The following is a 19975-nucleotide window of genomic DNA, read 5'->3' on the forward strand; positions in this document are numbered from 1 at the left end:
AGGTTTTATTTAAAAGAAAGATTTTTTGGTACAAATTTAATACACTGGAAGTCTCAGTAATTTTTGATGATCCCATGTTGTAAGGATCAAAGAGAAATAGTTTAAAATACATTTTCTTTCAGTAATGCGCAAATGACGCTCTGTTCTTGGGTATTGGGGGAGGGTGGCTGTAGGCCCAGTATTGTTTGTGGCAATAATTGTTCTTTGAATTGATTATTTGTTCTAATTTCTGTTCCTTTTTGGGTTCTTCTGTCTAACCACTTTAGTAGTTTTTGTATTTATGTAGTATATGTATATAGTAGTTGGCTGTTGGCCAATTATTATTTGTAGCAATGGTTATTCTTTGAATGGATTATTTGTTTTAATTTCTGTTCCTTTCAGGGTTCTTCTGTCTACCCACTGTAGTAAGTGTTGTATTTATTTTTGATTATTTATTTTCTTCATTTACTCATTAAGAGCAATGTCTGTCCACACAGTTTTTATGGAACTTGTTATTTACCAAGTGACAAATAGCGATCGCAAATTCTCTCGGTCTGTCGGTCTGTCTCTCCCAGTTTTGCTAGTTTAGGCACTTCCAGATAAGCTAGGACGATAAAATTTCGCTGGTGTATCAGGGAACAACTATATTAAATTAGAAATAGTCGTTTCCCCGATTCGACTATCTTTGGGGGGAGGGGGAGTGGAAGGACTCTTAATTTGGAAAAATTCGAAAAAATGAGGTATTTTTAACTTACGAAGGTATAATCGGATCTTAATGAAATTTGATATTTAGAAGGATATTGTGTCTCAGAGCTCTTATTTTTAATCCTGACCGGATCTGGTGACATTGGGGGGAGTTGGAGAGGGAAACCTAAAATCTGGGAAAACGCTTAGGGTGTAGGTATCGGGATGAAACTTGATGGGAAAAATAAGCACAAGTCCTAGATACGTGATTGACATAACCAGAACGGATCTGCTCTCTTTGGGGGAGTTGGGGGAGGGTTAATTCTGAAGAATTAGAAAAAGATAGGTATTTTTAACTTACGAAGGAGTGATCGGAATCTTATTGAGATTTCACACTTAGAAGGGTCTCGTAACTCAGATCTCATATTTTGAATCCCGACAGAATTCAGTGTCATTGACGGGAGTTGGGGGAGGGGACCGGGAATCTGGGAAAACACTTAGAGTGGAGAGATCAGGATGAAACTTGGTGGGAAGAATAAGCACAAGTCCAAGATACGTGACTGACATAACCGGACCAGATACGCTCTCTTTGTGGGAGTTGGTAGGGGGGGGGGTATTTTGGAAAAATTAGAAAAAATTAGTATTTGTAACTTACGAACGGGTGATCTGATCTTAATGAAATTGATATTTAGAAGGAGCCTGTGCTTCAGAGCTCTTATTTAAATCCCGACCAGATCCGGTGATATTGGGGGGAGTATGAGGGGGAAACTGGAAATCTTGGAAAACGTGAAAATCGAGGTATCTTTATCTTACGAACGGGTGATAGGATCTTAATGAAAATTGATATATAGAAAGATCTTATGTATCAGAAGCTCCATTTTTATTTCGGATCAGATCTGAGGACATAGGGGCTGGAGGGGGGAAACAGAAATCTTTGAAACCGGAAATCTTGGAAACGCTTAGAGAGGAGAGATCGGGATGAAAATTGATTGGAGGAATAAGCGCAAGTTTTAGATACGTGATCGACATAATTGGAACGGATCCGCTCCCTTTGGGGGAGTTAGGGGGCTCCCAGTGCTTTGGCGAGTTCAGTGCTTCTGGACGTACTAGGACGATGAAAATTGGTAGGCGTGTCAGGGACCTGCACAAATTGACTTGATAACAGTCGATTCCCTGATTCAACCATCTTAGGGGCTGGAGGAAGAGGAAAAATTGTTAAAAATGAGAAATTTTTAAGTTACGAATGGGTGATCAGATCTGAATGAATTTTGATATTTAGAAGGACTTCGTGTCTCAGAGCTCTTATTGCGAATCCCGATCGCCATTAAGCCTCTGATTTTCCTTTTAAATCAATTTATTGATTCTTTGAATTTCGCTAGAGCTCATGCTATATGAGCTCTAGACTCTTCCGACCTCGACACAAGTGCCATATGAGCTACTAGCTCTTGTTTACATTAAGTTCACAAAATTTAACGAATGAAAATATAGAGAAAAGGGGTATTTTCAGAGACCGCGCTGCCTTTTCGTGACGTAAAAACAAGTCAGTTGGGACAAAACCTTTTATTTGATAGTATTCTGGATATTTTGGTTTTATATAAAGCTGCTGTCTTCATCAGATAAAGTGAACTGAAAGTTTATCAGCTGAAGACGGCCGCTGTATACAAAAACAATTGTTGTTTTACCGTCAAATAAAAGGATTTGTCCCTATTGAACTGATATTTTTTTATTTATTGTTTTTTTATTTTCTTTATATGTTTTTTTTTAATTTAGCTTAATTCATTTTTCTTTCCGTTGATGCGGGCCATGAATTTAAAATAAGTGGGATATATAAAGCTGCTGTCTTCATCAGATAAAGTGAACTGAAAGTTTATCAGCTGAAGACGGCCGCTGTATACAAATACAATTGTTGTTTTACCATCAAGTAAAAGGATTTGTCCCTATTGAACTGATATTTTTTCATTTATTTTTTTTTTTATTTTCTTTAGATGTTTTTTTTTAATTTAGCTTAATTCATTTTTCTTTCCGTTGATGCGGGACATGAATTTAAAATAAGTGGGATATATAAAGCTGCTGTCTTCATCAGATAAAGTGAACTGAAAGTTTATCAGCTGAAGACGGCCGCTGTATACAAATACAATTGTTGTTTTACCGTCAAATAAAAGGATTTGTCCCTATTGAACTGATATTTTTTTATTTATTGTTTTTTTTATTTTCTTTAGATGTTGTTTTTTAATTTAGCTTAATTCATTTTTCTTTCCGTTGATGCGTAACATGAATTTAAAATATTTGAATATCTTTATAATTTAAAGTTTTTTGCTTTTCGTTTTTTTTTATTTTGTCCACAGCTTTGTTTAAAATATTATACCCTTTTTCTCTATATTTTCATTTCTTGTATTCTTTAAATGAAAAAGCAGTGTGTTCTAAGAAATTATTTACATTAAATCCCCTTAAAACCAGGGACATTAGACTGTAGGTTTCAAACTGGTCAAGGACGACAAGTTTTTCAGCCCGTTTGGTAGTAGAACCCGTTTAGCCTGTTAGGTAGTAGGGTTTGATTGGATTAGCCCTCTCCCTAATTCCCTTGGTCATCTTTTGTATATAATGATGGTTAAACCCTAGTGTGCTTTAATTACCTAGAAATATAATATAAGATTTATACTAACGTATATTAAATATTAAATGTATATTCTCTTTTTATTTACGTTTCTTTTATATCTGTATTGTATTGTTTCGCCGTTACTTTACTGTTTCCTATTAATTCAAATTAATATTTATAATTTAGTTCCTGGTTTGGAAAATCTCGTTCTTTCATTTTTAACTTTTTTTGCAGCACTTTAAGCTTATGTATTTGGTAACTTTACTATTTTCATCTATGGTAGTGGCTCTTAAGTCCTTTCCCGCTTCTATTTTTGCCAATAGGGTCTTTGGATACTCTCCCAAACCGGGCTGGTCGCTTAAAAGGAATAAGTACCCGTAGACCGAGCTTCGCTATGCAAAAAGAAAGACAGATTTTTGTGATGACTTTGTAAAACAACTTTACTTTCTTTTTATTTTACTTTCTGTAGAAATTAAAATCATCAGCACAGTGGACGTCCAGGTATTTGTGACGTCATTCACACGGAATTTTTTTTTCAAAGATTGATTAAGGCCTTAAACGAATTTTCCGAAAGTCGGGACCTATCTTTGTAATTTTTCTCACACCGGGAAACGAAAAATTCTCTTGTGACGAATAATCTTATAAAACAAACAATGATAACCACATGAGGATCGGTTCCCTAGTATGTCTTATCGGTTCCCTTATTGTAATTGTACTGCCGCAATACGTAATATTCAATGCGAAACAATTAAGAATCCAAGACTATGTTCAAAGCAAGGCAAATGTCTTTCCCTAAAAGCTCTGAATCAACTGACTTGTCAATAAATAATTTGCGTTTGAAAACACTTTCTACTTGTGCTCAAGGATTTCAACCTTCAGGGGCCTCTGATTTCAACCAGCAGAAAATTTATGGAAACTATTAAGGAAACTGAGAGGGGGAAATGAATTTTACTAAAGTCGTGCCCTAACCAGAATATAGTATTACGCCAATTTTTTTAGAAAATCACTGCTGTTTTCAAAAAAAATAACGATATACGTATTAACAATTATTGTTTGCTTAATTAGATAAATACAACCCAGAATTTTAACTGAATGGACCTCCTCCCAACTTTTTAAACACATAGACAAACTTTGGAGTATTAATTATGCAGACGACTAAAATGTTATCTTAATTTTCTTGCGTTAAAAGCTACATTAACGTAGTTTTAATTTAGTGATCATCAGTTTTTTTAGAACAATCATAAAAGTGCAGTACTTAGTCGTTAATTGAAAGTGAAAAAAAAGATCGAAATTGAAAGTCGTTAATCGAAAGTCGATACCATCTTAAGTTGTTAGAAATGCCATTCCAGGGTTGGGCTCTTTCTTGATGACAGACCAGATTATGTGACTATTTAAATATAATACATTTGAAGTATAGCCACGTGTGTTCGCTTGTGAAGGTTCACAAGAAGCTTTTGGTCTTTTCATCCTCCTACTTTTGAAAAATTTGCCTGAACTCTATCAACCGAATTTAAATTTGTTCTCTTTAATTAGCTCCTGATAGATTTAGAGCCGTCCTAGCCAAGTCCTAGCTGCGTGGCTGGCACGCTAAACTTGAAATCGTTTGTCCCTGAGGACGGGGGTTCAAGTCATAGTGTTGCTGGTTGTTTGATGCTGAACAGAGGTCATTGGCGTGACTCTGTAAGCTTAGCCGGAGTCGACTCAGTTCTAAATAGGCGGAGAAACTAAGGAAGGTAAACAGAAAGCCTTTGTGAAAGGACAAGATGGCTGCCCCCTCCTTGCACGTCCTGGCTGAAGGGCCAAAAACGGAGATCAGCGCCACCGGTAGGGACCGTAAAGTCCAATGCCACGTTCTTTTTTTTATTGTAAATTTTACCCATATTGGATTCTTTTTAAAACTGTTCCAATTAAGTTTTTAATCAATTTTCTTTTTTTTAGTGCCCTGTTCATTTTCTATGTTTTGATCACTTTGCTATCGTTTTCTACAGCCGTGGTGAACTTCTATTTTGCCTTCGATCCTTACCCTGATCTTGATATTAAAATTTGTCTATCAGTGTTTACAGCCATTCATTTTGTGGCAATAACGGTTGCCACTGCACAGATTTTGGAGAATTCTAGCTTCTCTTCTTACTCAAACGGAATGGTAAGTTTCTCTATCCTATTTTTCTAACTCAGATATTCCAACCAATTATTAAGTGTTAAGATCTCCGTGGGCTCCAAACTGCCTAAAACCGTTCAAGTCAGCGGTGTTAATTTACGAACATTGGGGGGGGGGCAAAATCGATTTTTCAAAACAAGGGTGACGGTTTTGTTGTCTTTTTTCAATTGTCTTAAAGAAATACCGAAAAGGATATTTTCAAATGAGAATGGCAACAAAACTGTTTTTCAAAATCTAGGAGGGGTGGAGGGGGTAGAAAGTTAAGAAGGGGCAAATGCCCTCCTCCAATTCATGCCACTGTTCCTAGTCGTTTTAATTTCATTCAATACTGCTATGCCGCTTATGGGACTTTTTTGGACTAGTGCCTGTGGACCTTTTGACTGGGAGACGAGTAAGTCAAACAGTTTACTGGTTCACATATTGTAGTTGAAGTCGTGCATGCGTATGACTGTTTAATTTATATTGGGCCTTTTTGTCAGTAATCATTTGTTTCTATTATATGGAGAGATACCGATTGAATCTGAATCTGTGGATTGACTTTGAATCTGTTATATCAATACTGATTAAAAATATTGTTTTTCCTTCTTGTATGTAAATGCATGTGTAATTCTGAATCCTCAAAACTATATCTTGGTTAAGGTCCTCAAATTGACCGCCTCCCCAAACAAAATTGTCTGACCTATACCCCTCCCCCCCAAAGGAAAAAATCTCCAACTCTTAAATTGGCCGTAAAAATGCAGATAAAAAGACTATCTTAAACAGGTGTTTTTTTTATCAAGCTTATGAAAAACTAAAAGTTAATTCTGTTTTTTATAGTTTGATTGCTAGCCACTGAACAGACCGGACGGGTCTATGGCCAGTAAATGAAATCGAAGAGAAAAAAAATTCAACGAATATTTTGCCTGTATATAACGAGGCGTCTTCAGCTTAGAGAAAAAAAAGACTAGAGACTAAAGCTAAAAAATATAACTGAAACATATATACGAAACTAAAAAAGACTAACATAAAATTTATAATATTCTATTACTTACATTTACAATTGGCAGTACCTTCTTGAAACCACAAAAGTAACTACCTAGTTTGTGTTACTCTATTTTAGTTCTGTATGAATTTTTCAGTTTTAGTTTCTATTTTTTTTTTCTACGCTGAAGACCCCTTGTATACGGACGAAATATTTGTTGGATTTTTTTTTTTCTCTTTGTTTTCATTTACTGGCCATAGACTCGTTTGTCGTCTTTATATTCATTTCTTTGTTATTTTTACGGAAGTCTCTCATTTTGGAATTTCCCGCTGTTGGAAGTTCAAAATATGTCAAATTCAAGATGTTAAATTCCAAAATGTCAAATTCAGACCTTAAGTTGTGCTTTTTAGGTATTCAGAACCTCTCTTTGAATTATCTTCTATGTATTCAGTTAATAATTATGTACTCCTTGATGCTGTTATTATATTTTTTTCTTTACGATTTATTATGGAACAAAAACTGTGTACTGTCTCGTCAAGAGAGAAGTTTCTTAGTGATATTAAAGAATAAAGGGTCCAATAAAGGGTAACTTCCAATTTTAAATTTCAGTTATTCGTTAATCAAGAAAAGTGTAAGTTCTTATTCGAAGGATGGAGTGCAAATAGCGGCTTGATTTATGCCAATATCCCCCTCAACATTCCCTGAAAATTTTCATTTACTACCCTTACCGTTTGTGAGATATTGCACACGCCATTTTCACAGCCTGGATACATCTTTTGCTTTAGTTCAAAATCCCCTTGAAGTTTCAAGCATCATTCCCGCAAGCAGTTACTGTCGCAGCTGCAAGTATTTGTAGTCGTAGTCACAGTCGCAAGTAGTCGCAGCTGCAAGCATCAGTTGCAGTCGTAGTAGTAGTTGCAGTTGTCCTCTAAGTTTTATGTTAATGCTCTTATCGGTTCCATGGATATTGTAGATATGCCCTTTTGATAACCTAGATGAATATAGTGTCTTTTAATTTGTTTCAGTATTCTCTGAAGATAGACTTTAATACCCTTATCTTTTATTCCTTGAAGTAGTATAGTAAATGGTGTTTCTGCCCCACCTAACGATTTCGTTCAATTTATATAATTTTCAGTCGATTTTACATCATTCTAACATCAAATATAGCATATTTTGAACATTTTCTATCCCTAAATTCCAAATGAAAACTCTTCTTTGGAAATCAAATTTGGTCTCATTTGTATACTTTTTCACGGTTTAAACACGGGTTCTAAGACCCACCTAGATCACCCCATCAATTTACCCCGTTTTCAGTTTAATTAACACCATTTTAAGTTAAAATTTCCGACATTTTTACAATTTTGCATCCTAAGCTTTAAGACGAAAGAGGTCTTGTGAAATTAGAATTTTAGTGATTTCATATTTAGTGGATAGTTCGATTCCAATATCTAAATAATTTATATTATCCGAATTTTTTCTTCCAGTAACCTTTAAAATCATGTTTTTATCTAATTTTTTAAATTTCTTTTCAAGATCAGCTGCTTTAGAATCAAAACGATTAAGTGCAAATAAATCAACCATTTCACCTTTAAAATCAATAATGATAACGATTTTTTTCCATATTTAGTTGTAACACATTTCATTCCTGTAATTGTGTATTCCATTCCATTGTTCAAATATTCTTTCCTAATGGTTCAATTATATTTATTTTCCATTTTCATTTCGCTTAAAAGTTTCTTCATTTATTAATTGCAAACTTTCTTAAACAAATTTTCAGTTCGAAAAGAATTTATATATTAGCATATTATCAACTATCAATGACCTCCATGATTGTTTCTCTTTCAGAAAATATATTGCGGTAAATGTTACATAGAGTAGCAGGTACTTGATCTAATTAACTTTTAATTTTTATATCAGCAGTTGATCCACTTCGATAACTATTGTATTCATGCTTTGAATCATCAAAACAAAATAAAGGATATACTCTTTTAAACCATTGTAACTTACAATTGTTCTATTATCAAGATTTTTATGTTTACATCCTAACTGCAAAAATCGTTGGTAAGCGTTAGAATAATCTTCATTAGCATTACTGAAATCATATTTCTTATCTTCTTGTGGATATTTGTATCCATTTACCCTCACTTCAATTCTATTTGTGTTCATATGGTCAAATGTCATATTGTTTTGCGTCTAACTGTCATTTTTTTTAGATATCCGTAACACAAAGATAATTCTAGTTGTATTATAGCGTTCACTGACTACCCTCGATGTTAATTCTTCAACATACCTGATAAATGCGTTATATCTACTTCAAAATGTTGAGCTCCAGATTTTACAATCATATTGGAAAAATCATTTTTTTTTAATATAGTTTAATGTGTAACGCCTCTAAAACATGATTAATATCTTGACAATATCCAAATAATCGTGATATACAATATACATACTAACCGCGTGACTTTCTTTGGTTTTGTTCAATCTTTTAAATAAACCACTATTAAAAGTGTTATTTTGTTTTGTTGTAATGGTTACAACACCTGCTGCAACAGGTGCAAAAGTGCTTTCAAACTCATTTTCTGCTTTAAATTAATCAACAGATTGGGTTTTATCTTCATACCGAAACATTAGTAGCTGTGCTTCGACTATGATCATTTGAAAATTCTAATAAATTTTAACAGTAGTCGTTATACCTACTTAAGCAATACTTTCAATTTTCCATTGATAATATATTCAGCATTTCTGAACAGATTAAATGCAGTATTTGTTAAAGTAGGTTCATCATTATTTCCCATATTGGTTCCATCCAATCATGTTATTTTCACATTTGCATAAAGGTAACTATCACTTGGAAGAATCCAAGAATCCACATCTTCTAAATTGCAATTATAATTTAATTATTGAGATGCATTCCCATTGTTTTCTCTAATTTCTGTAACTTCATATTTGGTTGTAGAATCATTAATAATAGGCTTTTCAAATATTCTCCAATAAGGAGCAACAACTTGATTCACTGCTATTTGTATACAGAAAAATTATTGAATACACTTTAAAAGATTTTCAAACAGTAGAGGTGGATCTTCGATTGTCACTAAGGGTGTCAACGAGGGAATCACCGGGGATGTAGTTTAAGTCTCTTCCCAAAAATCATTGCATCGAATGAGCCTTTCTTCTGTTTATCATGATGTTTATTAAAGCATCTCTTATTATTTGAATTTGTATCTTTAAGAGATTTCACGTCATTGAACTTTCTTTGATTATAATCAATCCAATCTTTTCCATGTTCAATCGCTCTATTTTTAAGTAATTCCAGTCGAGGTTTAATCATAGTGCTATACATAGAACGAGCTTCGTCTTTTATATTTTATATGGACTTCTTGAATAATTAGAATTGGCGATATTTTTAAAGAAACTACCAATCCCAGTACTATACTGTCTTGTATACAATAATTATTTGATATTGATGAACATTTATTATAGATAAATTTAATTGAATAATTTCATTAAACTTTTTTCAAATCTAAAATATATTCAATATTCTCTCCATTCAGGTCAATTAGACTACCTAATTGATCAGTTGTAGTCATTTTTAGCGCGTTGATGTATTCGTTTCGATTGATTGGAAGATATTGCCATTCTATAGAAATCTCATTGAGTAGTGTTCCGGGTTCTGTTTTTGGAGCAAAACTCCAGATCACGCCAGAGGCTGTATTCCCATTTACAACTGAACTATTATCTAATGAACAGTGAATATGTATTTAATCAACATTTCTTGTAATATTAGCAACTTTAGTACTTTCATTATATTTACTACTCAATTCAGCTTAATTTTCAAATCCTAAAATTAAACATAAATCACTGTTTAACCGAAATTTATAATTCTCTTTCAAAATAATAACAAATTTCATTGTTGCTAGATTGGATGATGTACTGATCGGGCCTCGATCCAGGGATGAATTGAAATAAAGAGTTAAGAAATAATTAAACCCTCTTCAAGATACAACCTCTTGGGTTTAACAACGTTAACCCATCCTTCTTTTTTCCCGTATTCAAGCATATTGTTTGTAAATCGATCACTAATATTATACCATGAGTATCATAGTGTACATTGAGTTAAAGCTATTTCATAATTAGTGTTTCGATCTAACTTGATCGGATGACTTGTATCAGATTGTTCGATTTCATTTTTATTACCACTAATAATAATCGAACCAATTTATTAGAAAAGTATCATTTTTCCATAAGATTCAAATCCTGAGATAGTTGTTGTAAATAGTATCAGCCATTTTTCTAAAAAAAATTATTTTTGAATAATGAATCGAGCAGGTCAATAGCTTCATTTCTCACTTCATCGGATTTTTTCAAGCAGCTATGCTACCTAGCAAACTGTATAATTTTTCCAGTCATATAATCTACATTTATGTAAATCCCAGTTCTTTGCTGAGTTTATAAAACATCAAAGTTATTTTTAATAGCTTTTAACTTTCTTCTCTAGATTTTTAAGAACTGAGACTTTTTTTCTATTTCACTGGATTTCACACCTTTCATCTTTCTACCATATCTTTGATTAAGTGTTCCTAATTCATCAATTGCATCTTTCAAATATTGATAATTGTCTAAATAAAAATTAGGTATTTCAAAATAGAATCTCTTAGGATCATAGTCCTTGTTGAGTTCTCTCAAAAGTTTATCATCTATCCCAGAATCAACATTAGCAATGAAATTTTGTTTATTGGGGGCTAAAATAGCTGGACTTGAGTGAGCTTCATTGTTTGCCTGTAAACTTAATGTGTTGCTTAAAGATTCACGCAGTGATTGGAATCGTCGTCTTAAATTAGTGTCATTTTCATGTAATTTGTCAGTGATCATATTTGTATTTTTTATCTTCTGCTTCAATGATATGAGCTCTCAACTTTTGAGCATAGTCACGAAATCTAGCTAGCGCTAAGGAACGTTCTTGAACGATATTTCTTTGTATTTTTCTACTTTCCACTATACTCGCTAATAATTAATTCAACTTTATAGGATCCGTTTATAGAATGAAAGTTTTTATTGTATAACTTTCGAGAGCTCTTTTTAGAAAAAATCACCAATAATGAGTTCATCAGTGTTATCCGACAGTTCATACGTTATAAGGGTTGTATGTTTCACTGCTGCTATTTGAAACACTTCAGTTGCGCAATTTGGTAGGTAATCCTTATGAAAAACACCCTTACTTTATTAGTTCTTACCAAATCACCAGCATTGAATTTTGTTTTCGGATGGTTTTTGAACTTCGACACCAGGAAATAAATTAGTGTACACTTTATTTTCATTTCCTTTTTTACTCGCTTCTTTTGTTTTCATTTTGATCGATCGATGATAAGAATTGTTATAATTGTCAACGAAAGAGGGTAATGCATCTATCCAACACTTCGTGTTGTTATAAGTGAAATATTTCCACAATCTTTCTTTTATTGTTCTTTTAAACTGTTTAACAATTTGAGGTTTCAATTCACTTTCAAATGAGAACCAATGAATTTCATGACTCTTAAAAAAATTCTTGGACGTTTTTAGTAACAAATTCTTTACCTTTATCTGTTCGTAATTTTATAGGTTTTCTATTTTTAAATAAATCGGGTAAAACACATTAATAATTGTGTTGGGAGAGCAACACTTTGGTTTTGCCATGTTTTTTGTTTCCTAGGACCCTGATTTCAGCTTATCCCTAGAAATTGGTAAGGGTCTAACCTCTGCAGTTTTTCTGGGAAGTGTGGACCTTAGACCGGATTGATGAATATGACTTTGCATTTTGGAAAGCTTCTTAGAACTCTTGTCTGGGGCCAAAAATCTATTGTTTTCATCCATTTCGGTTCTGATTTCAGTTGAGTTTACCATTCTGTTTTTTTGCTCTTGGGATTGCGGTAGAGAAATGGTATCAGATGTGCCTCTTAAACTTTAAAAGTTCTCTCATTGCTAAAGAAATTAGAGTTTATTCTTTGCTCCTTTCTAAGTGATAACGGTAGAAACTTGGCCTACGGCAAAAAAGTCAACTTCTGAATTAAGACAGTTCGATTTTTTTGAAGGCAGTCGATAAATCTTGATGAGCTGATCAAAGTATATGCCATCCATTTTTTAACAGAAAAATCCTTCATGAGATATATCAGTTTGAAAGTTTAAAGGGGTTGACAAAATCAGTAGTAACACACTGAAACCAAAAATAGGCCGATACAGAAATGGTATCAGGTATGCCTCTTAAACTTTAAAAGTTCTCTCATTGCTAATGAGACTAGAGTTTATCATTTGCTCCTTTCTAAGTGATGACGTTAGAAACTTGGCCTACGGCAAAAAAGTCAACTTTTGAACTAAGACAGATAGATTTTATTTTTGATGGCAGTCGATAGCTCTTGATGAGCTGATCCAAGTATATATCATCCTTTTTTTGTAGAAAAATTCCTTCATGAGATATACCAGTTTGAAAGTTTATAGGGGTTGAGTAGTAAGTTAAACAACTTACGTGGGGTTACACAACTTCAGTAGTAAGGTACGCGCTGAAACCGAAAATAGGTCGATACCAATTGTGAGACCTGTAGGGGAGTTTTAAGTCGATAGCTCTTGATGAGCTGATCCAAGTATATATCATCCTTTTTTTGTAGAAAAATTCCTTCATGAGATATACCAGTTTGAAAGTTTATAGGGGTTGAGTAGTAAGTTAAACAACTTACGTGGGGTTACACAACTTCAGTAGTAAGGTACGCGCTGAAACCGAAAATAGGTCGATACCAATTGTGAGACCTGTAGGGGAGTTTTAAGTCGATAGCTCTTGATGAGCTGATCCAAGTATATATCATCCTTTTTTTGTAGAAAAATTCCTTCATGAGATATACCAGTTTGAAAGTTTATAGGGGTTGAGTAGTAAGTTAAACAACTTACGTGGGGTTACACAACTTCAGTAGTAAGGTACGCGCTGAAACCGAAAATAGGTCGATACCAATTGTGAGACCTGTAGGGGAGTTTTAAGCAATAGTCGGCTGTTAGCTCATATTCGGCAATGAGGGGCTCGTAACTTTTGCTAGTTGGTGTGCCTATTTTTTGTTTGTGGTGTATTTGATGGTAAGACACGTAGGGAATTTGTAAGTAATAATCGGCTGTTGGACTACAGTCATATTCAGTGGTGGGGGGGGGGGGGTTGCAACATTTTCTAGTTGCAATGAGGAGTTTTTAACTTTTGTGAGTTGGTGTGTCTAGTTTTTATTTTAAAATCCTTACAGATTAACAACTTCAGCGTTCAATCGAAGCGATGAAACAAAATCCAAGTACTGCTCTCGCAACACTATACTCGGCGAAGCCGAACAAAGGTAGCCGCAACACCTCACGTTGCCCGTGTACCGTAGATCAAATTTTTTCATCCATTTTATCCTTTAAAGGAATACACCAAGCATATTTACTAAAACAATCATATGTATGCTAAAGATGTTGAAAAAGATAAATATAAAGATTTAATGGTTAGCCTGAATGTCTTGGAAGAAAGGTGCCATGGATCTTTTGGTTGCGAGTAATGGTAAAAGCGATATCATTGATGTTGATGACCTAGATTCCAAGTTTCAAAATTTAGTTATCTTGGACGATTTTGCAACAGAAAAGATAAGAAAATATTGAAAATTTATTCGTTTGAGGTAGGAAAAAAACTATTATCTATATTTCTCCGCCCTATTTTGATACACCTAAAATTATGCGATTACACTATAACTATTTTGCATTTTCAAGTGTTTTAATCCAAAAGAAATTCATAGAATCAGTTAAAACCATATATCTGACTCGAAAAAAGATAAAAATCAACTACTTTAATGAAGCAACAAATAATCATGGATTTTTACTAATTGACTTGAAAACAAATGATGGATCTCTCAAGTACAGAAAGAACTTGGATATTCGCTTGATAGAATTTATGTATACTAAACCAACAAGTTTGGAAGCTTAGAAACTAAATATCGGATGTATGCAAATAACGAAAGCAGATTACTGGATGATGATGGTAATCTTGATTTACAAATGAAACGATTAACTAATCTAGGTGATCCAAAATCAGAGAAAGATGCTATGAATTTATAAAACGTATTAATTATTTTAAACAACTTCAAGGGTGAAGTTGTTAACCAACTTATTCTTACAAATTAGTATTTAAGTGATGATATTAATAGATTAACTAAAATTTATCAATTACCTTACAATATATTGGCTAGAGTTGATAACAAAGGGCTATTCATAAAAAATACCTTAAAAAGTATCAAAAAAAAGATATTGATGCAGAAAATAGAAGAATTGGAAATGTTGCAAACCCAAAAAATTATTCGGATGCAATTAATTTTTAAACTTCATTGGTATACTCGAAGGGCTTTATGCAGTTATCTGAACGTTTAGACAATTTCAAAAATGTAATAATAAATATATTCAAAAAACATCCCAAAGAAGCATTTCAAAAGAGAATGAATGGAGGGTTGAAGTAATTATTAAGCCTATGAAGTTTTTTGAAAAGAATATTACGAAAATCTTTACCTTGGAATTTTATCTATAAAAGTAACTGTCTAGTAAATGGAAGAGTTTACAATTTTATCTTCAGAATTTCAAAAACAATAATTAAAACGGGTTTCGATGCAAAACAAGAATGTTAAGTGCGAGTAACGCATACAAAAGTGAATTAACGAGAACCTGTTTAACTATTGCTTCATAAAAGTCAGGTGACTAAGATTGAAAAATGTAAAAATGAAAATAAAGGATGCGATATTGATTTATCCTACAAACAATTACTTCAAAATCATCCATAATTACCGATCTTGTCTCTTCTCGATAAATTTGAAATCAATAAAAAAGCTGACTTTATCGAATACACAATTCATTTATCTCCTCTTCAAAAAGTAAAAATAAACAGATGTTTTAAGAAAAAAGAAAATTGTCGAATTTGAATAGAAAATATTTTGTTGGTAAAAACAACCTGTTAAACTATTGCTTAAAAGAAAACAGATTGAAGAAATTGAGCAAGGGAAATAAAGAATAAAGATGTCTACATAATTATATCATATTATCATCTGATTCAAAATGGTGGCTTACTTCCATTTTTAATACCATTAGCAGCGGTATCAGGTAAAGCTGCTCTAACAAGTGGGTACAGCTGCATTTGGTACATGTGCTGAAATGAAAATTGTTGATAAAATAACTGGTTCTTCAAACGCTAATGGTGAAGGTTTAACATTACCGGGGACTTTACTGAAAGGTCGAGGTTAAAATTGCCAGCTACACACAAAATTGTTGGATCTGGGTCGGAAGTGGTTCTTGAAGCTCCCGAAAAATGTGGTAAACCGACGAAAATACAAGAAGAAGTGGTTAAAGTACCTAAACAGTGTGGAAGATCTGGAAAAGTTGCTGAAGCTGAGATTTCACAATTCAAAGAATGTTTGCTTCCAAAAAATGGGGAACGTTAGAAAGGATAAAAGATCACATGCTATCATCGACAAATATTGTCATATTGAATGAATTAGGTTATATTCATTATTTTCGAGGTGTTTTTTCTTGAGATGACTTACTAGGTAAAATAAAGAGAAAAGAATGTGGTGTAGTCAATTATGACTGTATTGGATCGCCTGGGACGTATTGGACTTAATTTTTTCAGTTATCCCTAGTACGTATTTGTTGAATTTTACGATTCTTTTGGAATCCGACCTGGAAATAAATCGTCAACTACTTAGAGAATTCAAATAAGCAAATTGCCTATCATTCTACTCAAGTCCAAAATTTTAACGCTGTGAATTCTGGTCATTCGTGTGTCGATTATATAAAAAGAAGATTATTGGGAATGGAACCGCAGAATTTTATTTAAAGTTTATTTTCAAATATAAATAGAAGAACAACTAGAAAAGAGATTATTCGTTTATTATAGAAGTTTAAATATTACGGAAATGTTAGTAATACTTTCTTAGTATCCAAATTTATATTTAATGCTTCAGGTTTATCTGCTTTTGCTATGTTACCCCTTGCTTCTTAAAGTCTTGAGGCAGCTCTGATTGAAATACTTGAAAATTATCTAAAAATAGCAGAAAGAAAGGCTGAGTATAAAACTGCTTATTCATTCTATGTAGCATTGCTTGCTCAGGTGAATTGATTAATGAAGAAATAAGTAAGTGAGAAAATGAATTACGTAAAACATTACAGTTTGTTTCGTGAAAATATATGAAACAAGTGAAATTAATTGTTTATAAATATTGCGTAAAGTCTGTAAAGTTTAACTTATAAGTAAAACCCTTCTTACTTTCCACCCCACTAGCTTTGCTTGTTTCGTTAATCGCTCTATTTGTACTTATTTTTCATTCGCACATTGTAATAGTCATATTGTTTCTTCTCACAGTTCGAATAAAGATGGCGTATGTAGCTTGCTTTTCTACACAACAAAAAATCACAGAGCAATTTCTCGTAAGTGTATCGAATATTTATTCTGTATTCAATTCGGAGAATTTAAGTACAGTTAAAGAATGGTTAAGATATTTATGTTATTTGCTTTTTATTTCGTTACAAATTTTAGCATTAGTTTTATTGACAAAAAATCAAAACGTAGATAAAGGAAATAATGTAAATTATTTATCTATATAGAATGAAAAATCAAAAAACAGATGAAGTATTAGGTATGGTGAAAAAAAAGGATAAAAGCCCCACGGCTGTTATCCATTTTATTTGTTTTTTCTATTGCAATAAATTCTTTACGTTTTTAATATATAAAGCAAGACTCCTTCCCCAGGCTGTTATCCATTTTTTTTTGGTGTTTTTGATCTCACATGACCCTGGGCTCCGAGGTTAACCCCGCAGGGTGTTTTGTTTGAAGGGAACTCGTCTGCTTCTTACTCCTTGATCTGGGCCAGTAACCCGATCGTATCGTCATCATCAACTGCTACACGAGGTAACAGTAAGAGTCACACTGTTGGATCCCAACCGATGATCAATCAATCGCTTTAACAAGTCGGCCATGCAGGCCTGTAAGGAGATTTTATATAACCTTTTTGTGTTTCATTTGACTATTTGGATTTCTTCCCAGAATTCGTTCATCGAATTCTTGAGAAGAAAGCCCAGAGGTAATTGAAAGAAAAACTGTTTTTGATTTGTAAATTCGTTTAATAAAATTAGCAACTAATAAATGGAGAAACTTTTAAGCGAAATGAAAGTGAAAAATAATCAAACTATTAGGAAAGAAGATTTAGTCATTGGAATGGAATACACGACAACAGGAATTAAATGTTTTACAACTAAATATGGAAAGAAAATCGTAATCATTATTGATTTTAAAGGTGAAATGGTTGATCTATTTGCATCTAAGCGTTTTGATTCTAATGCAGCTGATCTTGAAAGACATTTACAAGATTAAATAAAGGTTTGATTTTAAAGGTTATTGAAAGAACAAATAAATATAATATAAACTGTTTAGATATTAATATCCAACCGTCCACTAAATATTAAATCATATTAAATTGCAACATTTTATCAATAGTAAAGGAAGAATCGAATATAATTAAACTATTTTTTTTAAATTACATTTAAAATTCTTATTTCGCAGGACCTGTTTCGATCTTAACGCTCAGGATGTGAAATTGTAAAAATATTGGAAATTTTAATTTAAAGTGGTGTTAATTGAATTGAAAATGGATTAAATTGATGGGGTGGTCTAGGTGGGGCTAGCGCCCGTGTTTAAAATGTGAAGTGTAAAAATGAGACCAAATTTGATTTCCAAGGATATGTTTTCATTTTGAATATAAGGATAGAAAATGCTCAAAAATATGCAGTATTTGATGTTATAATGATGTAAAATGGACTGAAAATTATGTAAATTGAATGGATGAGCTAGGTGGGGCAGAAACTCCATTTACTATACTATTCCTGGATGTACCAATCTAGGATCAAACTTTCCCTTTTCCCAGTGATCAACTCGTTAAAATGGGTGAATTGATTAATTTACAACTTCCGACCTGGTGGCTGTGGAAGGTCAAGCCATCCTGGAGCCATAGATGTAGGACGTTTTGACTCTTTTAAAGAAATGCCTATCTAAATTTTGTGATTAGTGTTAGTGAGGAAATCAAACAAGGGCGAGTAGAGAAGCTGGTTGCCCTCCAATCCCTATTCAATATCTTTTTCAACATGTCCTGAAAGTTTCAACTTAATACCCTAAGCCGCTCCTGAGATATTGCTGATACGCCCTCTTTGCAACCAGTATACACATATTGTTTTGTTTTTCATTTTGTTGAATATGCTGCTCAACATTTCCTGACAGATAACCTTAATACCCTTAGTCCTTTTCGAGGCCCAGGATGAAACATCCCCCCTTCCCCAAAAACAAACCGTATATATGAACAAAGGGCAACTTCCGTAACATATAACCTCCACCCTAGGGGCAGTTTTTTTTTGGGGGTGGGGGGTCAGGTTGTTCCTGGAGGCAAAGGTGTGTCATCTTCAGACTATTTTGAACAAAATAGCCATCAAAAAATTTGACCAGACGTCTATAGGGGGAGGACAGGTAAAAAGGGTATAAGAGGGCGGATGGTTGCCTCCCGATCACTTCTTACTTTTGAAAAGAGCATTAAAACTTTATATTTCCGTTAAATTTTCCTCCAAAGTTACTACAACCACCTCTTCCAAATAAAGTGTTTCTGCAAAAATAGAAATAATAAATAAATAATACACTGAAGCCTTTTGACTCTTTACTATAGCGAATACTAAAGTATTGCCTCTGACAGGCCAATACTGCGTTCAAACATACAACGCCACCATTGTCAAATCGCTTCAAGGGGTATCTAAAACCCAATACCCTTGTTAATATTGTAGGATAGGCCTCTTGGACATGTGGGTATCCAATGCGGACATCAAAAGGTGGACATCTTTTGTCTGTGGTCTGGACCTCTAGCATTAAATGTGAATTGGTTTTTACGTCTTTATATTTGAAAATATTTTGGTATTGTAGGCTTCTGATAGACGTGAAAATATCTTGCACTTTGCAAGTCGATGGAACCGAAGAGGAGTGTGCTGCTTTACAGTCGATAATCCGGACGAAATCGGCAACAATTTGCGGTCAAAGAAGTGTCTGATGTGGACAATTTCCATCTTTCATCTACTATCTGGACTCGCTATGATCACCCTTGGAGTAAGTTCTTGTTTTTCTTCTTCTTCATTTGCATCTTAATTGTAGAAGAAATAATTCATTAGGCAAAAAAAAAAAAAAAAAAAAAAAAAACAGGAACAAAATCTAAAAAATTAACCTCTAATGAGCCTGTGTGACTAAAATGTACAATAATTTCCTATATAAAACCACGTAGAGACAACAACAAGATAACAAAACAAAACAATCTGAAAAAAGAAATGTTAGCATAAACAAAACACAAAGTAGTATAATTTTTGTAATCGTTATAATAATAATTTAATAATAATTTATTTTTGACCCGCTACAAAAAATCAAAGCGGAGTACAAATAAAAGAAACAAAACAAACACTACACAAAACAGAAAGAATAAGAAACTAAAGCAAACGAGTAAGGCCACTGTGGGCGGGAGATACTTATAAGTAGACTGGCGTATTTTGCCAGCAAGCT

At 33.3% G+C, this 19975-nt stretch overlaps 1 protein-coding gene across 4 annotated transcripts in view; it reads left to right on the forward strand.

Moving 5' to 3' along the window:
• Positions 1 to 19975, forward strand: part of LOC136028317 (uncharacterized) — a 79431-nt gene that overhangs the window by 17613 nt on the left and 41843 nt on the right. For all 4 annotated transcript variants that reach the window (XM_065706083.1, XM_065706082.1, XM_065706084.1 and 1 more), the window contains exons 4-5: positions 5198 to 5402; positions 19352 to 19531. In XM_065706083.1, coding sequence (XP_065562155.1) covers positions 5198 to 5402; positions 19352 to 19531 — 385 coding nt within the window. The remainder of the gene's footprint in view (positions 1 to 5197; positions 5403 to 19351; positions 19532 to 19975) is intronic.

Source organism: Artemia franciscana, chromosome 6 (genome assembly GCF_032884065.1).
Source record: "Artemia franciscana chromosome 6, ASM3288406v1, whole genome shotgun sequence".
Taxonomy (NCBI): Eukaryota; Metazoa; Arthropoda; class Branchiopoda; order Anostraca; family Artemiidae; genus Artemia; species Artemia franciscana.